The sequence below is a fragment of the Gadus morhua genome, chromosome 8 (assembly GCF_902167405.1).
Source record: "Gadus morhua chromosome 8, gadMor3.0, whole genome shotgun sequence".
Lineage (NCBI taxonomy): Eukaryota > Metazoa > Chordata > Actinopteri > Gadiformes > Gadidae > Gadus > Gadus morhua.
Window position 1 is genome coordinate 5,899,573 of NC_044055.1, and position 23,934 is coordinate 5,923,506.

General features: G+C 45.9%; 1 protein-coding gene across 7 annotated transcripts in view; it reads left to right on the forward strand.

Annotated features, from left to right (window-relative positions):
- The first annotated feature begins 2,035 nt into the window (after positions 1 to 2,035).
- The window catches only part of obscnb (obscurin, cytoskeletal calmodulin and titin-interacting RhoGEF b), a 66,526-nt gene continuing 44,627 nt past the window's right edge, over positions 2,036 to 23,934 (forward strand). For 6 of the 7 annotated variants that reach the window (XM_030362730.1, XM_030362734.1, XM_030362731.1 and 3 more), the window contains exons 1-32: positions 2,089 to 2,288; positions 3,601 to 4,735; positions 7,755 to 8,024; positions 8,483 to 8,743; positions 9,014 to 9,319; positions 9,416 to 9,682; positions 9,856 to 9,962; positions 10,073 to 10,241; positions 10,822 to 11,097; positions 11,241 to 11,579; positions 11,958 to 12,239; positions 12,377 to 12,652; positions 13,025 to 13,306; positions 13,444 to 13,719; positions 14,093 to 14,374; positions 14,561 to 14,836; positions 14,923 to 15,192; positions 15,472 to 15,738; positions 15,843 to 16,112; positions 16,207 to 16,473; positions 16,609 to 16,875; positions 16,975 to 17,087; positions 17,208 to 17,361; positions 17,463 to 17,624; positions 17,890 to 17,994; positions 19,189 to 19,455; positions 19,884 to 20,153; positions 20,256 to 20,522; positions 21,320 to 21,586; positions 22,171 to 22,437; positions 22,922 to 23,191; positions 23,296 to 23,565. In XM_030362730.1, the coding sequence (XP_030218590.1) occupies positions 3,610 to 4,735; positions 7,755 to 8,024; positions 8,483 to 8,743; positions 9,014 to 9,319; positions 9,416 to 9,682; positions 9,856 to 9,962; positions 10,073 to 10,241; positions 10,822 to 11,097; positions 11,241 to 11,579; positions 11,958 to 12,239; positions 12,377 to 12,652; positions 13,025 to 13,306; positions 13,444 to 13,719; positions 14,093 to 14,374; positions 14,561 to 14,836; positions 14,923 to 15,192; positions 15,472 to 15,738; positions 15,843 to 16,112; positions 16,207 to 16,473; positions 16,609 to 16,875; positions 16,975 to 17,087; positions 17,208 to 17,361; positions 17,463 to 17,624; positions 17,890 to 17,994; positions 19,189 to 19,455; positions 19,884 to 20,153; positions 20,256 to 20,522; positions 21,320 to 21,586; positions 22,171 to 22,437; positions 22,922 to 23,191; positions 23,296 to 23,565 (8,548 nt within the window). In that variant the 5' untranslated portion in view covers positions 2,089 to 2,288; positions 3,601 to 3,609. The other variant, XM_030362729.1, reaches the window with a different exon arrangement.

A 23,934-nucleotide genomic window follows, 5' to 3' on the forward strand; every position in this document is an offset into this window, starting at 1 on the left:
AGTCCATTTGATCATGTGTTTTACATTTTGGTCACTCAATGATCATAGTTTCCCAGGGTAACATTCAATCCATGCAACACAGCTATACATTCATTGTCCCTGCTCTACCAACGGCCATACGGTGATCTGAATAACTGGAAGGGCAATAGTGAGTCATGTGGGAGTGAAGAGGACGGACAGATAAAGGCTTGTATTTACTAGCCTCTCAGATAAAGCCTTGTATTAATAAGCATCTACTGCAACTCCAGGGCCCTATTATAATCCTATATTTACTTGGTATTAAACATCTGCAATACCAGCCAACGAAGATGTCAGTTGTTTTATCTATTTATGTGATACTATATCTTTTGGAGAGTTTTTTAGAAGTGTGTTCAGTATTTCTTACTTGCAGCTTTTTTCTTCCCTGCATAACTTCCCTTTTGTTGCTTAAGAAACTTTCTCTCGTGACGGTAACACTTTGAAAATAAGGGTACTCTAAATTAACTAAGATTAGTTAATTTACATTGATAAGCATTGTTGTATTGCTTTAGCATAGGGGTTACATTTAAGGTTAGGGTTACTAAATAATGTATAAATGAATACCTTAGTTAACACCATACCTTCGTTAACATGAACACCATTAGTAAACATAGAAAATATTAGTTAATAAACTAGACCATAAGGTAATTGTCAATTGTGAGTTAATGCTAATTACTGCAGACAACTATTAATAAAGGGTTAATGTTAACACACAACCCTTGTTGTGTGTTAGCAGCATGACTTATTCTCCACACAGACTTCAGTGTATTACCTCACATCACCGTGTGATTGTGTGTGTTTGTGTATGTATATGTGTGCGTAATATGTTATTGAGAGAGGCACAAGGGCGCCATTGCATGAGAGTGGAAAGGAGATCGAGGGAGTAGAGAGAGATAAGATGCAGAGACTTTACTCACTTATCAACTCCGCAAAAATGTGTGAGTCTTGTTGAGAAATACTTTGTCTGAATGGTATAATGCATGCAGAGTTTATGATGGTAGTCCAACTGAATGTCAAACAAAGGTACTAGTAGGCCTACTAGGTAAAACATTTAAGAAAACTTATCATACATCACGATTCAGAATGAAAATCTATTCATGCCATGGGTCTACAAACAGCAGATTGGTATGATAGATTTTTCTACTTATTTTCTTCTTTAATTTGGCGCCATCTACTGTTTATTAGCCCCATTGTAATAATACTATAAATAATAATCGGCCTACTCATATTCTAATACAACTGGGCCTACCACTAATACCTACCGATCAAACTGCAAATAACAATAGGACTTATTAATTATAGTTCCAAGATGGTCCCAATCGAAGCACCTGAAAGTCTTGCTCGGAAAGTGCAGAGGTGAGAGGTGATGTGTTCCAGAGCCGTGGCAGAAGATGAAGTGATGAGCCACAGTGAGCAGTGTTAAGCCTCTGCTAGGGTTTCTCCCGTTTAAATCCAGACTGGGACCTGCTGCTGTCACTCACACGGTGGCTCCGGGGTGAAAGCCCGACGGAAGGAAACGCACAACGCCGGAGCACACTTTGAACAAAGTTCTTATGTTTGATAGTGCGTATAGGCTAATCATTTCCGACAACTGGCGAAGGAATGCGAGGCATTTGACTGGGTTGTTTGAGGCCTGCTTTGAACTGACTAAATATGTACAGGAAAATGAAGAGCGATCTGATTTGATTAAAGGATTATCTCATATGATTGTAGATTATGACTGCATTTCTCCACTTACAAAAAATGACATGCATTTGAAGGCTTTGTATGCAGTGTAAGAGTTAAATAGATGAACGCATAACGATATTCATGTAGCCTAAGTGAAATGTCGTTTTCTGTGGTGAAATGTCAATTAAATAGCAGTGGATGAACTATGTTAATAAAAACTTTTAAATGCAGTCTTGTGTCTCGGTGAAGTCAACCGAGCCGCTTAACATCCTAACCTGTGGGCCTTCAAGCTATCTGCATTGATGAGTGACGGGTCTATTTTAGAAAGGAGGCTGACCCCAAACAGCACGTCGGCTGTTTGTCATCGTGAGGTACCAGGGAAGAAAGAGAAGGTACGTATGCTCCACCGCCCACCGCAGGACACTGGGGGGATGTTCCACTATTCCGGATTTACAGTCAATTGGAGGATATTTCAAAGCAGAGGAAATATTTTGTTTGGGATTTCTACGTACGAAACTTGGATTATTTCTTTCGTCAAACCACTTTTAGTCCAATGGTAGCCTACAACACCGATTTGACTATAGTGTGTCTGAAGAATTAAGGTATAAACTCAAGGAGTTATTCCGTTTTTTGATATTGATGTAAAACTAAAATAAAACAAACTAATACTTTTTTATTCTATTAAAACTTTATTTTAGTAGGGATAACCGTACTGTACTGCATGGTTATGGAGTCACTTTATAGATTGTTATTTAACTTTATTTGATTTCAGCAATGCCCTGCCACGTGCATTGCATTTAGCATTTAGCATTTACCGCACTACTTTATTACATGTTTCGCTTTCGATCCAGTGTGTTGAAATTTGCCTCAAACAACACCTTACAAGCTATACAGCTATATCTTGTTGGACATTTGTCCAACAAATAATAATTAGCTTCCAACAACATCAGGTAACGAATCATGAATCAAGAATGAAGAATTAGCCATCACTTTATCATATAATGCGGCCGCCATTTATTCGTGGCTTGGTGCTCGGTCTATCAGGCGGCTTATCTCGCCCCGCTTCTACAAATGGCCATGGACCGAGACGGGCTCTGACAGCTGAGGTTATTTTAGGGACGCACCCCTCACTGGAGGGAGGTGACAAAGTTGGCAAATGTCGCCCTTTGAAAGGCAGTAGGCCTGTGTGTATTCTCTGTTTGACCTTGTTAAGAAGGATGCATTTATTGTGTTTGATCAAGGTCTTAGTTTGTTATGTTTTGTTTGTTGTTTGACCTGCGTTCTGCCTTGATGTGATTCATTTGAGGTAGAGGATACTATGGCTGTGTTTATAAATAGGGTCAGGGACCATGCAGGGTAGCGGCCGGCTGAGACATACTGTCTACTATAAAAATGGCATCTTTGTCGCTTATTTATGTGCGTTTGCATAGTGTTTTAGACAGATAGCATTGCTAGCTGTAAACCACTGGTTTACAAGTTTTCTCTATTGTCAGGAATAGGACACAAACTATTAAAAGTAATGAAAGTCTATATCATTTATAATACATTTTTCAGTCATAAATATCACAATTTGCCAACTGATTTGGTTTTTATCTATCCATGATCCATTTACCAACTACGGTTAATTTAGTTTTTTTTGTGTTGTAGTAATTTGCCAAACATTTCCAATTCACTATCTGAAATTTTACATCCATTATTATTAAATAGCGTCATGTCAAAATATTCAGAAAAACTCTAAGGTGAACATTAATAAATAACGATATTATTACGACAAGTATTACATTCAAGTTTATAGACTCCTTGATAAGAACATCTCATGCACAATTGTTAGTTTATTAATAATCGAATGTTCAACTTTTAGACTATTTTGCTGAATCCAATCTATTGACAGCTTTCCCCCCCCCTGGCACATAGGGAGAAACAATGGATCAGGACCTGTTTGGGGGGGCCCCCAGGTTTCTCACGAGGCCCAAGGCGGTCTCGGTGTGCATGGGTAAGGATGCCACTCTCAGCTGCACCATCGTGGGGAACCCCATCCCGCTCATCACCTGGGAGAAGGGCAAACTCCGGCTGACCTCGGGGGGGCGCTTCAAGACGGTGGACGACGGCGACGTCTACCGCATCACCATCTACGACCTGGCCCTGGAGGACAGCGGCCAGTACCTGTGCCGCGCCAAGAACACTGTGGGGGAGGCCTACGCCGCTGTCACCCTCCAGGTGGCGCTGCCCTCGGAGATGGCCCTGAGGGCGCCCGTCTTCATGGTGAAACCCACCAACTCCCGCGTGGTTCTGGGGGGTAACCTGGTGTTCTACTGCCGGGTGGCGGCCCACCCGGAGCCCGCCTTCGACTGGGAGAAGGACGGCCGCTACATGGGCGTGACCAACCGCATCAAGATCGTCTCGGACAGCGACAGCAGCTCCCTGAAGATCCAGAGCGTGCGGAACCTGGACGCCGGCACCTACACCTGCAGGGTGCAGAACAGCTCGGGCCGGGCGCACGCCTCTGCCGTGCTCGCCGTGGACGCCCAGGACTCCCGCCAGCAAGGGGCGGCGGCGGATAAGAACACCTCCCTGCTCTCGCACCTGCAGAAGCGCAAGGAGGACATGAAGAACGACATCTCCGTCTACCGCACCGAGGACGGCGTCTCCTCATCCTCCGTCACGTCCTCCTCTTCCTCCTCCACCACCACCGCCAACAGCAGCATCAGCATCAAGGATGGGCTTAGCGCTCTGAGTATGGAGCAGCGCATGAGGGCCTCGGCGCTGGCCAAGCTGCCCAAGGGCGTGTTTACCCGCACCTGCACGGTCACGGAGGGCAAGCACGCCAAGCTGAGCTGCTTCGTCACGGGCCACCCCAAGCCCCACATCATCTGGAGGAAGGACGGCTCCAACATCAGCGAGGGCCGCCGGCAGGTCATCTACGAGGACCAAGCGGAGAACTTCATCTTGAAGATCCTGTACTGCAAGCAGAGCGACAACGGCCTGTACACCTGCAACGCCACCAACATGGCCGGGCAGACCTACAGTGCCGTGCTGGTGATCGTCAAGGGTGAGTTTATGATCGGAGTGGTTCCTGCCATGCCAGGCAGTGGTCGTTATGAACTGAGGATGAGTGTGGTATATTGTATTTTATGTATCATATTTCCGATGTTCATATACATTTGTTCAACATTATTGTCTCAATGTTGTTGTGTTATGTACACTGTGTGGACATAAAACAAGTCTAGATACCATCTTATTTAAATGGAAATTTGAAATGGTGGCTTCTAATTATTCCACATAAATTAGGCAAGTTTGGAGGAAATAGGCCCATTGTTTTCTAGACTTGCTGACAAATGTTTATCACTGATAAAATTGCTTTGATTGAGACTGCAGTATGGTGAAGATAGATTTTGGCTGCTGCGTGGTTTATAGGTTGTTTGAAATTGAGGTAGCAGCAAACTACTTTGAAGTCAACAACACATAAATGTGCGTACATTCAAATAGGCCATAGACTCTTCATTTCTTTCATCAGTGTGACCGACTGAATGAGTCAACATGTACAACATTGAATTTAGCAGCACATCAGCAAATTCAAAGGTCGCGTATGGGATCAAGGCAGTCTTGAGTTCCCGAACAAATGTCAGTCCTGTAACAAATCCGCATTGACAAAAGCTGAAGTGTCCCTTACATAAGAACATGGCCTCCCTCTTTATCACACGCAGGCTCTCTTCCCTTCCCACTTTTGACTGATCATGTAGTATTGCATAGCAACTGGAGGTGCTAGAGGAAATTACCCTGAAGGACGTGGCTGTAATGTCCCTTTCCATGGTTGAAGCTTTGAGTATTTGGGTCTATAAAACTCGATAGCTTAAAGCAGGCCGTGTTCTTTCGAAGAGCAAACCGAAGTTCATTGTGAGTGTAATTGGTTCGGAGTGCCCCCTTGACATGTGTTTACCGTCACACTGCATGGCCGAACCCTGGCCGTGTCGCAGGGTGTTGTGTTTCGGGGCTATTTTCTGCTGGTGATGAGTACTTCCCGGTTGGAATGATGGCTAGTCACTCGCTTTAGCCTCCAAGCACCACCGTCATGGGAGATGTCTCTGAGTAGCTTTCCATTGGACGCAATGAATATCCACAGACACATTGACTATAAATTGATGTAGACACTATTGATTCATTCATTCGCAGTGAAGCCTTTGCACTTCAATGTGTTGTTGTTATGAAATATTGAATGGTTTGACGAGTTTCTCAAGGGACTTCACTTCTTTTCTCATTAAACCTCCGGGGTATAATACTAAATATCACTTGCTAGTAGCCTATATCCACTCTGCCACATACTCCTTATAACATGCAGAACAAACAGATGCTCAAACACATGCAACTGAGAATCTATGTCTCCCCTTTTCTCATTATAAGTTTTCCTCTTGTAGCCCGACCGATGTATTGTTTGTCCGATTTTATCGGCCGATAAAACCGCTAAAAGCTTCTTAGAGTTGAGCCATTTGACGTCATGTTCCGTGGGAAGGTTCGTAGCTCCTCTCCATACAGTTATTTGGTTCCTTTAGCTCATGGTTTTAATGTGATGTTGCTATGGCCTGAAGCATTGCTGGAGTGTGAACAGCAACCCTGGAGGAGCTTGTCTACCCCCCAACACAATATAGAATAACGGCCGATATATTATGAATATTGGACATTCCTATCCTTAATGTTTATATCGGCATTGTCCACTAAAACCGAGTATCGATCAGGCTCTACTTTTGAATGCTAATGAATTTAAGGGAGCAGGCAATGACCTGATGTATTTGGGTTCATCGTCAGTAGATTTCAAGCTAACATCCCGATTTGGAGTCACACTGCTGTTCAAATGCTTTCATTCAATGTAGTGTATGCTCACGTCGTACCATCTGATCTTTTGTATATTATGTAGCCTATCTGTTGTATTCATGTGTTTATTTTTCCCAAGAGGAAAGTTAACTAAGAAAATGTGTAGAATTATTCATGACATTTTAGTGACCTTAGAGGTTAGGAACTTTGGTGTTAGAATAGACAGGGTCTAAGGTAGAATAGACGGAGTGTTATAAACAGGGCATCTATTTCAGAGTGAGATATTTAAAACAAAATAACACCGGCTAAACTATTGGCTTTGGTCCTGAGAATAAGGACCAAATATAACCTGAAATTGTATGCATTTAAAAACTACTTAAAATCCACAAACTGTGCCGCAGTTTGCCGCAGCACAATTTTATTTATTTGCATTCATTCTTTCATGTGCCAGTGCAGGACATTTATTGCAGGCATTTTCTTCCCATCAATTACAATATGCAGAGCGATATTGACACAAATCAGGACAACGAGTATGACAGCAGTTATGAAGGCCGTAACATTAACCAATCCTTGAGGGACACCACTACACATTGTGTAGCATCTTATCCTAGCTATCTTTGTTGTACACGGGAATGGGTTAACCTAACAATTGTTAGCATTTGGCACTTGGTTCTATGAACATCCTTACTGCACCGACAGCAATATATTGTTGTTTCTCTTTAATCTGACAAATGTAAGACTCTGTAGCCCCGCCCATTCTGCTGGGCATTTGAGTTCGCCCTGCAGAGGGGTCTGGAGAAGAGCAATGCATTTCTTTCTAGTTTCGATATGTTTTAACGGGAGACAATCACCATGCTGGCTTTTCCCCCTGGCACTCTATTGGCTGATATAACACAAAACCACAGGGAGGCGACAGCAAGCAGCCAATTGTGTACAGTCATTTGAACTAGGCCAATTGATCGCGCCTGTTGTGCTGAAGATAATGACAGCAGCATCCCCAGACCAACGTGCAATCTACGATTGAGCTTGGTCTGGCAATAGCCAGGCTAGACAAATGTACATATTGTAGGTCGCTTTGGAGAAAAACGTCTAAATGCTATATGCTAAATAGGAATGTAAATCCTGCTTTCCCCTGTGTATCGGGTACCAGAGCTGAAAGGGAGAACGATATTGACACAAATCAGGACAACGACAATGACCGCAGTTACTAAGGCCTTAACATTAACTGTCATCCTGGTTAACTCTTTGTATTGCCTCCCCAGAGCCCAAAGTGCCGTTCAGGAGGAAGCTCCAGGACGTGGAGGTGCAGGAGAAGGCGTCGGCCACGCTGCTGTGCGAGGTGCCGGCGTCGGCCACCATGGCCAACTGGTTCATGGAGGAGACCCGCATCGAGGAGAGCTCCAAGTACCGCATGCAGCAGGACGGCACGCTGCGCCGCCTCACCATCCACAACGTCACCACCAATGACGACGCTGTGTACATCTGCGAGATGGCCGAGGGCAGCCGCACCGTGGCCGAGCTCACCGTGCTGGGTACAGACCCCCCCCCAAACCTGCTGCTGTTGTTGTGTTCTCGTACCGGGTTCTGTTTGTGCGGTCGGGAGTTCAGTTTTATGGATGAATGGCAAAATCATCAGAAGGGTATTGGCCAATTCAGAGAGCCGTCAAAGTCGGCTCTTCTTGCTAAATATACAACTGGGAACTTACCCTGTAACAGTCAAAATGCTCACATGCCTGTTTATATCCTTCATATCCTATCTAAGTGTCTGTAAATGCATGTATATTGGCATGTCGTTTTTTAGTCATGTATATGATTTTAATGAATATATATGTACAGGTGTCATTTATAATATCAATGTTATTTAATGTAGAAAATATGTATATGTCATAAATATCTGAAAAGGCCAGATAGGATTTTTTTATATCGATCCATCTATTCGCTTAATCCGGTCTAAACACATTGTAGTTTTAAATGAGCCCTTGTTTTCCAGGTAATATCACAAAAAAGCTGCCCCGGAGGACGGTGGTCCCCGTCAGCGACACGGTCATCTTCTGCGTGGAGCTGGAGCAACCCTGCCCCGACTCCTACTGGACCCGCAACGCCGAGAGGCTGAAGCAGGACTCCCGCATCTCCATGGCCTGTGTGCTCAGACAATACACCCTCACCATCAAAGACTGCCAGGCCGGGGACTCCGGAGAGGTGGCCTTCGTTGCGGGCGACTGCAAGACGTCCACTCGGTTCTCCGTCACTGGTCAGCGCATAAAAAGACGCACTTCTAATCCGCACAGACTTCTTCTTCTTGGGAGTTGCTTTTTCAATTTTGCCCCTGGTACCACCATTCAATACTGATGGTCTGGTGACAACGGCTTGTTGGACAAAGAACACCAATGTCTTATGTCTAATTTTGTACTAATTTCTGATAAGGCTAATTGGTTTGTTATCTTTTTGCTAATTCGGGGGGGCTAAACATTGACCTATGAAATTGAAACAGAAGCTGAAACGCATATTCCTTTCACTGTAGCTGCAAGAAAACATCCGCCAGACCCCCCAGTCAACGCAGTGGTGCAGAACAAGACAGACTCCTCCATCACCCTCCAGTGGTCGCCCCCGGACAGCGATCGCCCCGTGCCCATCAAGAGCTACATCATCGAGAGGAGGAAGGTTGGCAACCAGACATGGCAACGCTGCAACGCCACGGAGATAATCGTCTCCACACAGACGACCCTCTGCAACTTCACAGAGGAGACCAGCTACCAGTTCCGTATCTCTGCCGTCAATGACTTCGGCCAGAGCCCCTACTTGGAGGTGTCTGGAAGCTTCTATCTCGGTAAGGACTTATTAAAGTACCAGTGATTAACTGAAGCGCTACGGTCACACGTAAACAGCATTTATTGAGGTGTTTTCTCTTTCCTGGCACGTGAAGAGCCTTCTGCGGAGATGAAGAAAGGTCTAGTGGACAGCACTGCCTACTTCGGGGACGAGCACTCGCTCTCCGTGGAGTTGTCCGCCGTCTGCTCCGGGTTCTGGTCCCTGAACGGTCGCATGCTGCGCAGCGGGGGTGAATACCTCATCACGAGGTCCAAGAACGTTCACACGCTGACCATCCGCGAGGTCACCATGGAGATGAACGGGGTCGAGGTCAAATTCGTGGGAGGCGGCTCGGAGACCCGCTGCGTACTAAGTGTTAAGGGTAAGTGAGCCTCGCAGTAACTTTAACACATTTCTCATTACCACTCACCCATCCTCAGCACCATTTTCAATTAGAAGCACAGCTGTGATAGACTTAGAAGGGAACCGCTAATGTAGTGTTGGCTGGTTCAGTAAACTCCTGAATTGCCTATTACATAACACTTCTATTTTCAGCCCCCTCTGTCAGGTTCACCAGTAAGTCAGATCCCATGGAGGTCGTGACCTGCAGTGCTCAGGCCACCGCTCAGCTAACCGCCGAGGTGTCTGATCACGAGACAAAGGTGTGAGATTGGGGAAAACCCCCCAACCGCATTCTGTTTCACCGTACCGTGTTTAACCGTGTTTTCCCTATAACCCGAACGTCCTTGGTTTATGTCTCCCGTATCTCCAGGTGGTCTGGATGAGAAATGGAAGGGAGGTGAAAGTAGGGAAAAAGTATGAGTATGTGATTTTGGAGCGCAAGAGGACCCTGCTGGTCCACAATGTCTCGGAGGAGGACGTTGGTGTCTACGAGTGTGTTTTGGATGGCGACAGAATGTCCCTGCAACTTGCCCTTAAAGGTACCGGTACAATCAGTGAATAAGGGTTAGAGTTAGACCAAATATGTATACTCTATGTCTCTATGAGTTTCCACCAGTGTGAATGAATTGAAATGTGGAGCACAACTCTTTAAAACCTGCTAGATTATATTCTTGCTTGGGCCTGCCAATCTAAAGCCTACAAATTACCGATGGCACATACCAGCGCCATGTGACGCAGTGCAACATGAGCTGCAGTGGTGCTGGAAAGCTGCTAGCAAGTGCTAACAGGTGCTAGCAGGTGTTTCTGAACAATCACTCAAAGGAAAGCACGTTCTGTCATCGTGTAATCAACAGCGGTATGGATTTTGTCTCGTAAAGACAGCTTCTTCCAAGGCGTAAACAAACATCTGTGTGGCTTTAACTTGACAAAACAATTTGGAAAGAGAGTGAAAGTACTTGTGAGGAACTTGAAATGCAACTGTCTCTAGTTTGATGTTGGATCAGCCCTGCCCCAACATCTGCTTGAACTACTGATAAAGGCTTTGATGCAAAGAAAATGAATGCAAATCCTTACCTCATAAAAGATCATAACAATAAAGTCGTATCTCTTTGCTTCCAGACGAACCTGTGAAGTTCATCAACAAGCCCAGAGGCACCATGGGCATGATGTCCACCCTCACAGGGGACCTGGACCTGAGCTGCGAGGTGTCTTCTGCCAGTGCCACGGTGGCGTGGAAGAAGGACCAGGTTGAGATCCATGAAGACCAAAGGACCAGCATGACCTCGAAAGGAACGCAGCGCAGGCTGATCATCAAGAGCGCCAAGAAAACCGATGGAGGACATTATTCCTGTGAGGTGGCCGGAGACAAAGTCACATTCCATGTCAAGATCAAAGGTGACCCTTGACACTCGATGTTGATGCTTCGCATTGCCTTAAAATGTCAAACTGTTGAAGCAGTGCTTGATTTGCGAATTTGAGAACCGGTGCTTAACTTCATGTTAAAGCAAGAACTTTTGTTATGATTATTTTATTAACAGAAACCCAAGCAGCAACTACAGTCTCTGCAGCAACTGAATCCACTACAGTAAGTTCATCAACTACAGTCACTACAGTCTTCTCAAACAAGGAGTCCATCCAGAGCGAGGTGAAGGCGACTCTTTCCCAGAAGGCCACCCTCAGCTGTGAGGTGTCTGACGTGAAGACGGAGGTGAAATGGTACAAGGATGGGAAGCTGCTGACCTCAAGCAAGAACGTCTCGTTTGAGGCCAAAGGCAAAACTCGCCTGCTGGTCATTGAAAAGGTGGAGAAGAAGGATGCTGGAGAGTACGTCTGTGAAGCTGGAACTGAGAAGTTGGTGTACAAGTTACAGGTGTCAGGTAAGGGGTCATCATACCTTAATCTCCTGTTACTGCTGTAGTTAATTGATCATGTATTTTTGTTGTTTTTACCGGCGACAACATGGTATTTAGAATAGATTAATAGAAAAAAGCGTATATTGAAGATGTTTATTTCTATTAAAAAATCTGCTTTGCTCTGCCACTTTCTCTTACTCTCATGGTCATTTAGTCTGTTTCAGACCTTCTTTCTAGTTGTAACATGTCTGCATAGTGCCAAGTTGCACTTGATTTGTAGAACATATCTTCATATATCCATATTTGTACTTTCTACTTAATTCGCTCTAATGTCCCTCATCCAATTTTGAATCAAAGCTGTCATCATAATGTTACCACACCTCTCTATTCAAACGTGTCCAGAGATCCAGACCAAGTCAACCTTCTCCAGCAAGGAGTCGATCCAGCGGGAGGTGAAGGCCACTCTTTCCCAGAAGGCCACCCTCAGCTGTGAGGTGTCTGACGTGAAGACGGAGGTGAAATGGTACAAGGATGGGAAGCTGCTGACCTCCAGCAAGAACATCTCCTTTGAGGCCAAAGGCAAAACTCGCCTGCTGGTCATTGAAAAGGTGGAGAAGAAGGATGCTGGCGAGTATGTCTGTGAAGCTGCAGGGGAGAAGCTGGTCTTCAAGATCCATGTCTCAGGTAAGACCTATCAACCCCTTGTTTGGTTTTTAGTTTGACCTGTTTCTGAAAGTGTTGAGACATTCGCATTGTGCTCGCCTTTAATTCCACTGTAGTTTGCGGCTGTTGACTGTTCTTCTCAACCCATCCGTCCTCAGAGGCCCACTCAGTCTTCTCCAGCAAGGAGTCCACCCAGAGAGAGGTGAAGGCCACTCTGTCCCAGAAGGCCACCCTCAGCTGTGAGATGTCTGATGTGAAGACGGAGGTGAAATGGTTCAAGGATGGGAAGCTGCTGAACTCCAGCAAGACCCTTCACATGGAGTCTAAGGCCAAGAGTCGCCAGCTGGTGATAGACAGTGTGGAGAAGAAGGATGCTGGAGAGTACGTCTGCGAAGCTGGAACTGAGAAGCTGGTGTATAAGTTACAGGTGGCAGGTAAGGGATCATCATATATTGATCTTATGTTGCTTTAATGATATATATATTTTTTGGTTTAAGGATCGGCATTGCCAAGGGATTTAGTTTGTGAGAATAGAATAATGACAAGCACCTTCGATTGGAGATGTTAATGGCAGAGGCAGATTTTCTTTGCAATATTCTGCCTCTCTGATAGGATTCTCGGTTTCTAATATCTACATGTCTGGTGCTTTCTAGGTTTAATATCTTCCAGAAGTGCCACTTTCTTTCTGTCCTTTTTAGAATACTATCATGGATTTGTGTATTTGTATACGTGATGGATCCATCAGTTGAAGTTAGCAATATAAACAGTCATAATGTGCCCACACCTCTCTATTTAAACGTTTCCAGAGGACCAAACCAGGCAGGCCTTCAGCAACAAGGAGTCGATCCAGCGGGAGGTGAAGGCCACTCTCTCCCAGAAGGCCACCCTCAGCTGTGAGGTGTCTGACGTGAAGACGGAGGTGAAATGGTACAAGGATGGGAAGCTGCTGACCTCCAGCAAGAACATCTCCTTTGAGGCCAAAGGCAAAACTCGCCTGCTGGTCATTGAAAAGGTGGAGAAGAAGGATGCTGGAGAGTACATCTGTGAAGCTGCAGGGGAGAAGCTGGTCTTCAAGATCCATGTCTCAGGTAAGACCTATCAACCCCTTCTTTGGTTTTTAGTTTGACCTGTTTCTGAAAGTGTTGAGACATTCGCATTGTGCTCGCCTTTAGTTCCACTGTAGTTTGCGGCTGTTGACTGTTCTTCTCAACCCATCCGTCCTCAGAGGCCCACTCAGTCTTCTCCAGCAAGGAGTCAACCCAGAGAGAGGTGAAGGCCACTCTGTCCCAGAAGGCCACCCTCAGCTGTGAGATGTCTGACGTGAAGGCGGAGGTGAAATGGTTCAAGGATGGGAAGCTGCTGAACTCCAGCAAGACCCTTCACATGGAGTCTAAGGCCAAGAGTCGCCAGCTGGTGATAGATAGTGTGGAGAAGAAGGATGCTGGAGAGTATGTCTGTGAAGCTGGAACTGAGAAGCTGGTGTATAAGTTACAGGTGGCAGGTAAGGGATCATCATATATTGATCTTATGTTGCTTTAATAATACATTATTTTTTTTTGGTTTAAGGATCGGCATTGCCAAGGGATTTAGCTTGTGAGAATAGAATAATGACAAGCACCTTCGATTGGAGATGTTAATGATAGAGGCAGATTTTCTTTGCAATATTCTGCCTCTCTGATAGGATTCTCGGTTTCTAATATCTACATGTCTGGTGCTTTCTAGGTTTGATGTCTTCCAGAAGTGCCACTTTCTTTCTGTCCTTTTAGAATACTATCATGGATTTGTGTATTTGTATACGTGATGGATCCATCAGTTGAAGTTAGCAATATAAACAGTCATAATGTGCCCACACCTCTCTATTTAAACGTTTCCAGAGGACCAAACCAGGCAGGCCTTCAGCAACAAGGAGTCGATCCAGCGGGAGGTGAAGGCCACTCTCTCCCAGAAGGCCACCCTCAGCTGTGAGGTGTCTGACGTGAAGACGGAGGTGAAATGGTTCAAGGATGGGAAGCTGCTGACCTCCAGCAAGACCCTTCACATGGAGTCTAAGGCCAAGAGTCGCCAGCTGGTGATAGACAGTGTGGAGAAGAGGGAGGCTGGAGAGTACGTCTGCGAAGCTGCAGGGGAGAAGCTGGTCTTCAAGATCCATGTCTCAGGTAGAACTAATCATCCTTTGTTTGGTTTTAGTTTGACCTTTTTCTGAATATATTGAGACAGTGAAATTGTTCTTGCTAATTTTCCACTGAACTTTTTGGCTATTGACTGCAGTGACATTGTGCTTGCTTGTGGTTCCACTGTAGTGTGTGGCTTTTGACTGTTCTTCTCAACCCATCCATCTTCAGAGGCCCAGTCAGCCTTCTCCAGCAAGGAGTCGATCCAGAGAGAGGTGAAGGCCGCGTTCTCCCAGAAGGCCACCCTCAGCTGTGAGGTGTCTGACGTGAAAACGGAGTTAAAATGGTTCAAGGATGGAAAGCTGCTGACCTCAAGCAAGAACATCTCCTTTGAGGCCAAAGGCAAAACTCGCCTGCTGGTCATTGAAAAGGTGGAGAAGAAGGATGCTGGAGAGTACATCTGTGAAGCTGGAACTGAGAAGCTGGTGTATAAGCTACAGGTGGCAGGTAACCAAAGCACTCTGAGACAGCCGTTGTGCGATTTATTCCCTGATCCGTGAAGCTTAACGGATATCCTTCCCTTCAAACTCTAGATGCCGCCGCAAAGTTCCAGAAGAGGTCGATCAAGGACACCTGTGTGGAAGCGAGCGAGAAGGTGGTGTTGACGGCTGAGCTGACCTCGGAGAGCGCCTCCGTCACTTGGTTCAGGGACGGGGTGCAGCTCACTGAAGGTAGCAAGTATGAGATGAAGAAAGACGGCCTGTCTCGTACGCTGGTCGTGAAATCCACCGAGGCCAAAGACGGTGGGACATACTCCTGTCACTCCGCCGATGACAAAATTGAGTTCAAGGTACAGGTCAAAGGTGAGACACTCGAATTGTAGTGGAAGCAGTGGATGTGCTGAGAATTCACACACCAGCTGCGGCCCCCAAGTATTACTGAATGAAATGTATTTATTGTAAATATTACCTATTTCATTGAATTTGACCAAATTCCATCCTTTTCTACTTATTGCACTGTGGGTCAGAGACAAACGCAATTTTGATTCTTCTATTTGTATTATTCAACTTTTGGAATTTACAATATTGACTTTGAACTTAGAACTTTGAACTGACATTCTCTGAATTCCCCTTCCCGTTCAGAATCGGCGTTGAAGTTTGTGACGCCCTTGAAGGCTGTCGCGGTGGAGCTGGGCGGCAAGCTGAGCCTGATGTGTGAGCTGAACCAAGCGGCCGGGGACGTTCTCTGGCGCCATGGCGGTAAGGAAATGAAGCCTGGCGGCCGGTGTGTCGTCAGCACGGACGGCGCCAAGCGGGTCCTGAGCGTGACCGCCATGACCAAGGAAGACGAGGGAGAGTACAGCTGTGAATGTAAAAACGACAAGACCTCTGCTACGGTCACCTCAAAGGGTAACGGATTGATTAATTTAGCTGTCAACGTATCATTGAGCCACAACATTTGTAGTTTACGTAGAAAGTGACTCATTTGATCACACCTTTTCTTGTCTCTCTAGCACCCAGACTAGTGAGAATCACCGCCAAGCTAAACAACGTCGTAGCGGTGGAGGGAAAAGACGCCATCTTTAAATGCACCGTCACCCCAGCCGACGTAAACGTCAAATGGTTCCGCAACAACATACCCATCGCTGCCGGGCCAAAGTACAAGATTGAGCACGGGGGCACCTGCCACTCCCTCACCATCACCGCCGTCGCCCAGAACGATGCTGGAGAGATCAGTCTGGACGCGGAGGGCAAGGGCTGCAACGCCACGCTGCAAGTGCAACGTACGAGCCGCCAAACACGACGCAGACAGGAGCGACATTTAGGTTGACTGACGGGATTTGACATCTTATTGTGCCTTAAACGTTGCTTTCCCAGAGGTTCCTGTGACCATCAAGAAGAAGCTGGAGAACATGACCGTGGAGGAACAGAAGGAGGTGCGGATGGAGGTGGAGCTCAGCAGGCCTTCGGCGGAGGTCAGGTGGATGAAGAACGGCGTGGTGCTGCAGCCCGCGGGCAACATGGAGCTCCTGGTGGTCGGAGCCAAGCAGAGCCTGGTCTTCAAGAGCGTGGCGTATGCCGACCGCGGTCTCTACTCCTGTGAAACCCTCGATGACAAGACCCAGGCCAAGCTCACTGTTGAGAGTAAGGATAGCTCATTGCATGTCCCACCGAGTAGGGACCCACTGCCATCTATCTGACCGACTAGAGCCCTTTGAATAGGAAGGAGGAGGCATCTTTTTGATTACTAAACCAACACTTTGTCTTCTCTTCTCTCAGTGAGGAAGATTTCGATTGTGAAGGGACTGAAGGAAACCAGTGCTCAGGAGGCCGAGACGGTAACTCTGGAGGTGGAGCTCAACCAGGCTGACGTCGAGGCCTCCTGGACCAGAGACGGCCTCAAGATCAAGACAGGGCCCAGCTGTCGTACCACAGTGCTGGGGAAGAAGCATGCCCTCACGCTCTCCCAACTGAAGTTGGAGGATGCGGGAACAATCGCCTTCCAAGCCGAAGGGGTCCACACATCCGCCAAATTAATTGTCACAGGTTTGTTCATAATTCAGCGCTTGGCAGTTGAACTGTTTTGTTGAAATATGTTTTTTGGTCTTGCCGACCAATTACCTTTTATTACCATTGTCTTCACAGAACCCGCTGCCATGATCTCCAAACCCATCTTGGATATCCGTGCTCCTGAGAAAGATAAGGTCACCTTTGAATGTGAACTCTCAAGAACCAACGCAGAAGTCAAGTGGTTTAAGGTAAGCAACGTACAGCTTTGCAGATAACCCCTGCAACAGTTACTGTTAATGTTCAACTGTCAACATAACAGTAGAACTATGGTACAATAATAGACACTGAAACGTACAACCCTTTCCCAGGATGACAATGAACTAAAACCAGGGAAGAACCTGGGAATCTATTGCTCGGGCCGCAAGCGCAGTCTGATAATCCAGAAGTGTAGATCAGAAGACCAAGGCACTTACATCTGTCGCTCGGCAGACGACAACACATCAGCCAAGCTCACCGTGCACGGTAATCCTTGTGTCCTTTGATCACATTGTTAGAGGCCTAACTCCTTTACTCAAAGACTATAAGTGCCCAAAGACGTTGACCTCTCATGTGTGTTCTTGTAGCCCGAGACATTAAGATCGTTAAGAAACTGGAGGACGTGGAGGTGACGGAGAAGGAGAGCGCCTCGTTCGTGTGTGAGATCTCCCACGACGAGGTGGAGTGTCAGTGGCACAAGGGAAGCAGCAAGCTCAAAGTCGGGGACAACATCAAAATGAGACAAGAGGGTGGGTAGCTTTTCCAAGGTTTAAATTTATCGCCTTTCACACCGTTTTTTAACAAAAGGTGGGCTTTGGCTTCACCGAGATGCTGTTTTGGTGCGGGGCCTTATGCACTCAGCAGTGTCGGAACAGACACAACAAAGAATATATAGCCCCCCGCTACATGTGTTCTGCTCGGGGTAGAACAAAATGATACTGTACATATTTTCTTTGGGTCGCAATACAAACAGGGCCTATGAAATAATCTGCTTTTATTTTAATATTACTACAGGTAAAATGTATGTCCTCCTGTTCAAATCGGTGACGCCAGAAGACGTTGGTGAGGTTAAATTTACGGCTGAGAAAGCCTCCTCAAGTGCAAAACTTAAAGTGAAAGGTAAGACTGGTACATTGTGTGTGGTTGATGTATGTCAACAGTAACAACTTATAAGGTTGGCGATTCATTTAGAGGCAGGTTGCAAATGGATTGTCCCGAAAAAAAAAAAAAAAGGGCAAAAAACACCATGGGTATTTCTTTAGCAGAACCTATTGACTGGTTTCAGTGGTCAAAACTGTACCTGGACATCTGACCTGCTTTCAGACAGGTGGCAAATCCAATTGCTTCTGAAGTTTCATAGAATCATAGAATCCAGTTATTATACAGTTATTTCCTGCCTTTAAATACAAGATTGACCAGACCTCGATATCTCATTGAAACTTGATGGCACATACAACAATTCTCTGTAGGAGTTTTATTGTATTACGTTTAATTGTTCCTCATATATTTCTCCTAGATTAAAAAATATATAGTTTTGGTGGAGTGCTGTTAGGAGTTTGATTTTCATAGATTTTAAAAGGTTGATTTTAGAATAAGCTGATGTCGGTTGGAGCTTGTTGGGCTTAAGTTTAGGTTGTGCTATGGCTGGCGCAATGGAGATTTCTTCCCAGTAAATAGAATCAGAGGGCCATCCCCCAGAAGAGGGCTAGTGATCAGGTTTCTCCTTCAACATGTGTTCCTATTTCAACTCTCCGCATGATGGATGTGATAGAGACTTGGCCGGGGTCCATGTCCTCAATAGACACGCTCTATTCCTGTCAGTTGACGGAAGTGGTTTGCATGGTATTTGAAACCGATTCAGAAAAGGGTGTACATTATATGTAATAGTGTGTGAACACTTAGGACATCTGTGAAACCTATAAGCTGAACTTCACGTGTCAGTAAAAGCTCTGTTTAGCTTGTGATAATGCTCGGCTTGGATATGATGGCCTTGGGTCACAATTATTTTTGTCTCTTTGGTGTATGGAAAATCTTTGGCATCACGATGCAGGTTGCTTGTTTCAGATACGATAGACTTTGTTTGGTGCTCATGGCTCTTCAGGTCTTAGTCTTTAGAACCCCAGAAGGCTCAACTGTGCATTGCGTTAGGTACTCAAAATCGATATTCTTTCATAATTTTGAAACGATGCAATCATAGTTAATAGGGATGGTTAGTGAAGGAGTGTGACTGGTTATGGCAGTAGTCCTCCGTGCTCCCTTTGGCCCTGAACGCCGGCTCCTAGCGCTGACTAGGTGGTGTTGTTATCGCTCCAGAGCTGCCCGTGAAGTTTGTGAAGAGGCTGCGAGATAAGATCGCCATGCACAAGCACCGCGGCCACCTGGAGTGCCAGGTGTCCCGCGCCAGCGCCCGGGTCAGCTGGTACAAGAACAAGACGGAGATCAAATCCGACCGCAAGTACGAGGTCAGGAGCGAAAACGTGTACCGGAAGCTCACCATCAACGACGTGTGCTCGGACGACGAGGACACGTACACCTGCGACGCCATCGACGACAAGACGTCCTGTAAGCTGCTGGTGGAAGGTAAACGGCTGGAAGACGTGGGGGAATATGCTATGGTAGCTACGCTGCGCAGCTTGCCTCCTGTGTATTCATGCGGTCAGATAGATTCTAATGATGTCGCGACGGTATGAATACCCTGACACGACCTTTACTGAACCGAATAAAACTTCCTGCCATCAAACTCCTAAGCAATGAGATGTCCGTCTGTCTGTCTGTTATTTTGTTGTGTATGTATCTGTCTGTCTGTCTGTGAATCTGACTCCTGGTGTATCTGTACATGCTTTGCTGCTGTGTAGATCTCATATGTAAAGGCAAAGCAATCCAAGGTTGCTTTGCCTTTGCAATTAAACCTTTACTGAATTTCAAAGCATGTTGTTGTTGTTTTTTATCAATGAGCTGTACAGAACCTTCACAGCTCGATGCTCTGTCTCTCCTCCTGGGCCTCACAGAGCAGGCCATCAGCATCGTTCGGGAGCTGAGCGCAGTAGAAGTGACCGAGCCCTTCGCTGCCGTCTTCGAGGTGGAGATCAGCATGGAGCTGGTGAAGCCTGCCATCTGGACGCTTAACGGAGCGGCGTTGCAGGAGAGCAATGACGTTGAGATGGAGAAAGAAGGCACTTTGCATCGTCTCACCTTTAAGAAGACCAAAGCCTCCATGACTGGCCCCGTGCAGTTCACCGCTGGCAAGAGCAAATCCCACGCCCAACTCACTGTCAAAGGTAAAACAAGGGGGAAGCTGCACTTGAAACATGATCAAGCGATTGTCAGTGTGCATAAGCTAGGGTTTAGTTGACTCAAACGTTGTTAATGTTCCTGTATAGAGCGCCCCCTGGAGGTGGCAGAACCAATCAGCGAGGTGAAAGCGAAGGAAAAGGGCTCAGCTGTGCTGAGCTGCAAGTTCTCCGCCGTGCCCAAAGAGGTGAACTGGTTTAAAGGGGAAACGTTACTGGCCAAGTCTGACAAGTTCAGCATCAGGCTAGATGCCTCAAAGGCTCAGCTGATCGTTCAGAACCTGACCTGCGAGGACAGCGGTGAATACTGCTGTCAGTCGGGACCTGCCAAGACCAAAGGCTCTCTCATCGTGGAAGGTATGAATCCAGTGATACAGTACAAAAGAAATGAGATATTGAAGTGTAGGAAACCACTTGTTTCAGCTCGAAATCGAACACACCGATTTTTTATATTTATCTTTTGGGCCACGAGTTCTAGGAAGGAGGGGGATGTGTTATCCCCATGGTTACGACCCACACAATTTCTGTGATATTTTTTTTTATGCAAATGTAGTCGTTGTATATTCCTTCACTCGCCACCTCAAGCTGGTGTATGGTGAGCGTTCTGGCGCATATTGGCTGCCGTGCATCACCCAAGTGGGTGCTACACACTGGTGGTGGTTAGTGAGGTCCCCTGAGTGTCTAGAAAAGCGCTATATAAATTCAATCCATTATTATTATTATTATTATTATAATTATTATATGAGCGCTATATCAAGCAATGCCGTATTTTGTAATGCGCCACACACCCTGAAGTTATAGTCCAAGTGTCAGAGAACCCTAAACCTTTCTCTCACATTGCCATCGAAATCAATCGCTGCCCAGACTAATATCCACACATCCACACTCTCCTCACAGTCTCTTCGTCTTGAGTTCAGTGTAGAACGTTCCAAAACTAGATTTGACACCTGTTTCCTCTAAATGAAGTTCTTATTTTAGAAACATTGACAACATTGTACATAAAAATAATAAAAAAAAAAAATTTAGGTTCATTACCACTTTAAAAAACATGACCTTCCTGTCTATCTCACTCTATCATAAAGCATAAAAACTTAAATTGTGAGTAGATGATAAACACAACAACAACAATCGTCCCGTCTCTATTGACGCTCCAGCGCGAGACATCCAGATCACCAAGCACCTGGCCGACACCGAGGTGGACGAGGACAGCGACGCCGCCTTCACCTGCGAGGTGAACTACGCGGACGAGGAGCTGCAGTGGCTGCTGAACGACAAGCCGCTGTGCACCAACGAGGTCAACACCATCACCCACGAGGCGAAGGCGCACAAGCTCACCCTCAAGAACCTGGCCCCCCAGGACGGGGGAACCATCCGCGTCAAAGTCCGGACGGTCACGGAATCCGCCACGCTGAAGGTCAAAGGTGAGAGCCGCACGGTCCATCGTGGGTTGAAGTTATTCAGGAACTGGGGGAGAAACATGTAGCAGAGACTCTGTGCTTGAACCTGTACTAGCTATCTTCTCCTGTTATTAACCTTTGTCATGTTGAGATTTTACATTGGTTGGGGGACAAAGGCAGACCAGAATAAAGTGGGATATAATACATAATATTTCATTTGTTATAGAAAAGTCCCCGATATGAATTAACACGCGGATGGACACGTTTCATTCCTTAGAAACTAGTTCTCTAGTTTCTAACACATTTTTTGATTCCGAAATGTTTTGAACGGAGTAAATAGCTGCAGTGAGGAAGTGAACTAGTGCAGATTTGACTTCTTAACACTTATCTTATCCTATCTATGTTTGTTGTATGCGGGTTATGGGTTAACCAAGCAATAATTAGTGCTTGGCACTTCTATAAACATCCTTACTGTACCGACAGCAATATATTGTTGTCTCTCTTCTTCGGACCAATGTACTTATTGTAAGTCGCTTTGGATAAAAGCGTCTGCTAATGTATCAGAAAAAAAATAAATAAATTCTAAATCGAACACCAATACCTTACAGAGAAACGGGCCGTGTTCCTCAAGTCGCTGGATGACGTGGTCGGAGAGGAGAAGGGCATGATCACCCTGGCGTGTGAGGCCTGCAAACCCAGGGTGTCTCCCACATGGAGGAAGGACGGCGCCGTGCTGAAGGCCGGCCCCAAGTACGAGCTCCTCCACACCGGCAAGGCCCTGGGCCTCATCATCAAGGACGTCACCAAGGAGGACGCAGGGGAGTACAGCTGCGACCTGGGCACGGAGGTGTCCAAGTCAAAGGTCACTGTGAGAGGTGAGTTGTGTGAATGGTGAGATGGTGGAGATTTGTTTTACTAGTTGTAATTGTTGACAGTATTTGTACCTTTTCTATGCATACTTATTGTCTGTTGTAAGTCCTTGCACTGAAACTTATTACTTAGTATAGCATCTTATCCTTGCTATATTTGTTGTTTACGTGGAACTGGTTAAGCTAGCGTTTATTGCTTGGCATTTATTTCTATGAAATTCCTGGCTGTTCCGACAGAGGTATATTGTTTTTCTTTCTTCTGACAAATGTAAGTCGCTTTGGATCAAAGCGTCTGCTAAATGCCTAGAATATATATGTCAATTTGAATGTAATCTATATATCCCTATTCAAGTATCACTTTAGTACCCCCCTCTTCTTTTTCTGTCTGAACACAATCTTTACCTTGCGTGGCTGGCATTGAAATTTCCCTTTGGATAAATGCGGGCTCATTTTATTTCATGATGAACCCTGTCCTCTGCTCTGCGTTCAGAAATAGCCATCGGTATCACCAAGTATCTGAAGTCGGCAGAGGTCACTGAGGGAGAGTCCTGCAGCTTCGAATGCATCCTGTCCCGGGAGACCCCAGACGCTTGCTCCTGGACCCTGAACGGAACCACAGTCACCGACGGAGGACGCTTCAGAGTCTCTAGTAAAGGACGCAAGTACATGATGACCGTCAAGGAGGTCGCCCTTGCTGATGCTGGAGAAGTGATCTTCAGCATTATAGAGCTGAGCTCCAAAACGACCTTAGCAGTCGAAGGTAAGCCCTGGAAACAAAATAACACAGTATGATATTTACTACAGCCACGACATTATAAATTCTGATTAATCCTGCTATAACAATGTTATTATTATGTATTGCAGGTAAAGCTCAGTCTTTGTCCAAGGAGCTCCAGAATGTTAGCGTCAGTGCAGGGGAAGACGCCGTGTTCACCTGTGAGGTCACACAGGTTAAGGCCGTTGTGAACTGGGCCAAAGACGGCAAGGGCATCAGGAAGAGTCAGAAGTACGAACTCCTTCAAGAGGAGAAGGTCAGGAAGATGACCATCCACGGGGTTGCTGCCCAGGATTCAGGGGAGTACAGCTGTGAGGTGGTTGGAGGAGCCACTACCAAGGCCCGGCTGGAGATAAAAGGTAACACTGAGGGGATTCATCTGGCACAATGGTGGAACTCTGGTAATGACCCAAAGTAGAACAAACACGGTGCTGCTGATCAGCACCGTGGATCCAGAAGACAGTGGAGACTACAGCTGTGTGTGTGGAGAGCAGAAGACCTCCACTAGCCTCAACATCAAGGGTAGGAGGAAGGCTTCAAGGGCTCTTCAGTGGAGATGCAGATGAAGATTTGCTCCTTTAGTTTTGATTGGAGCCAGAGTTTAATTCCACAATTTAGGATCATCAAGATTGTTTGCCACAAAAAAGCCAAGATTAGAAACTTAAATCTTCCAGAAACAAAAATTAGTCTTCAGAGAATTTGCAGAGTTTTTGATTTATTCAAATTCC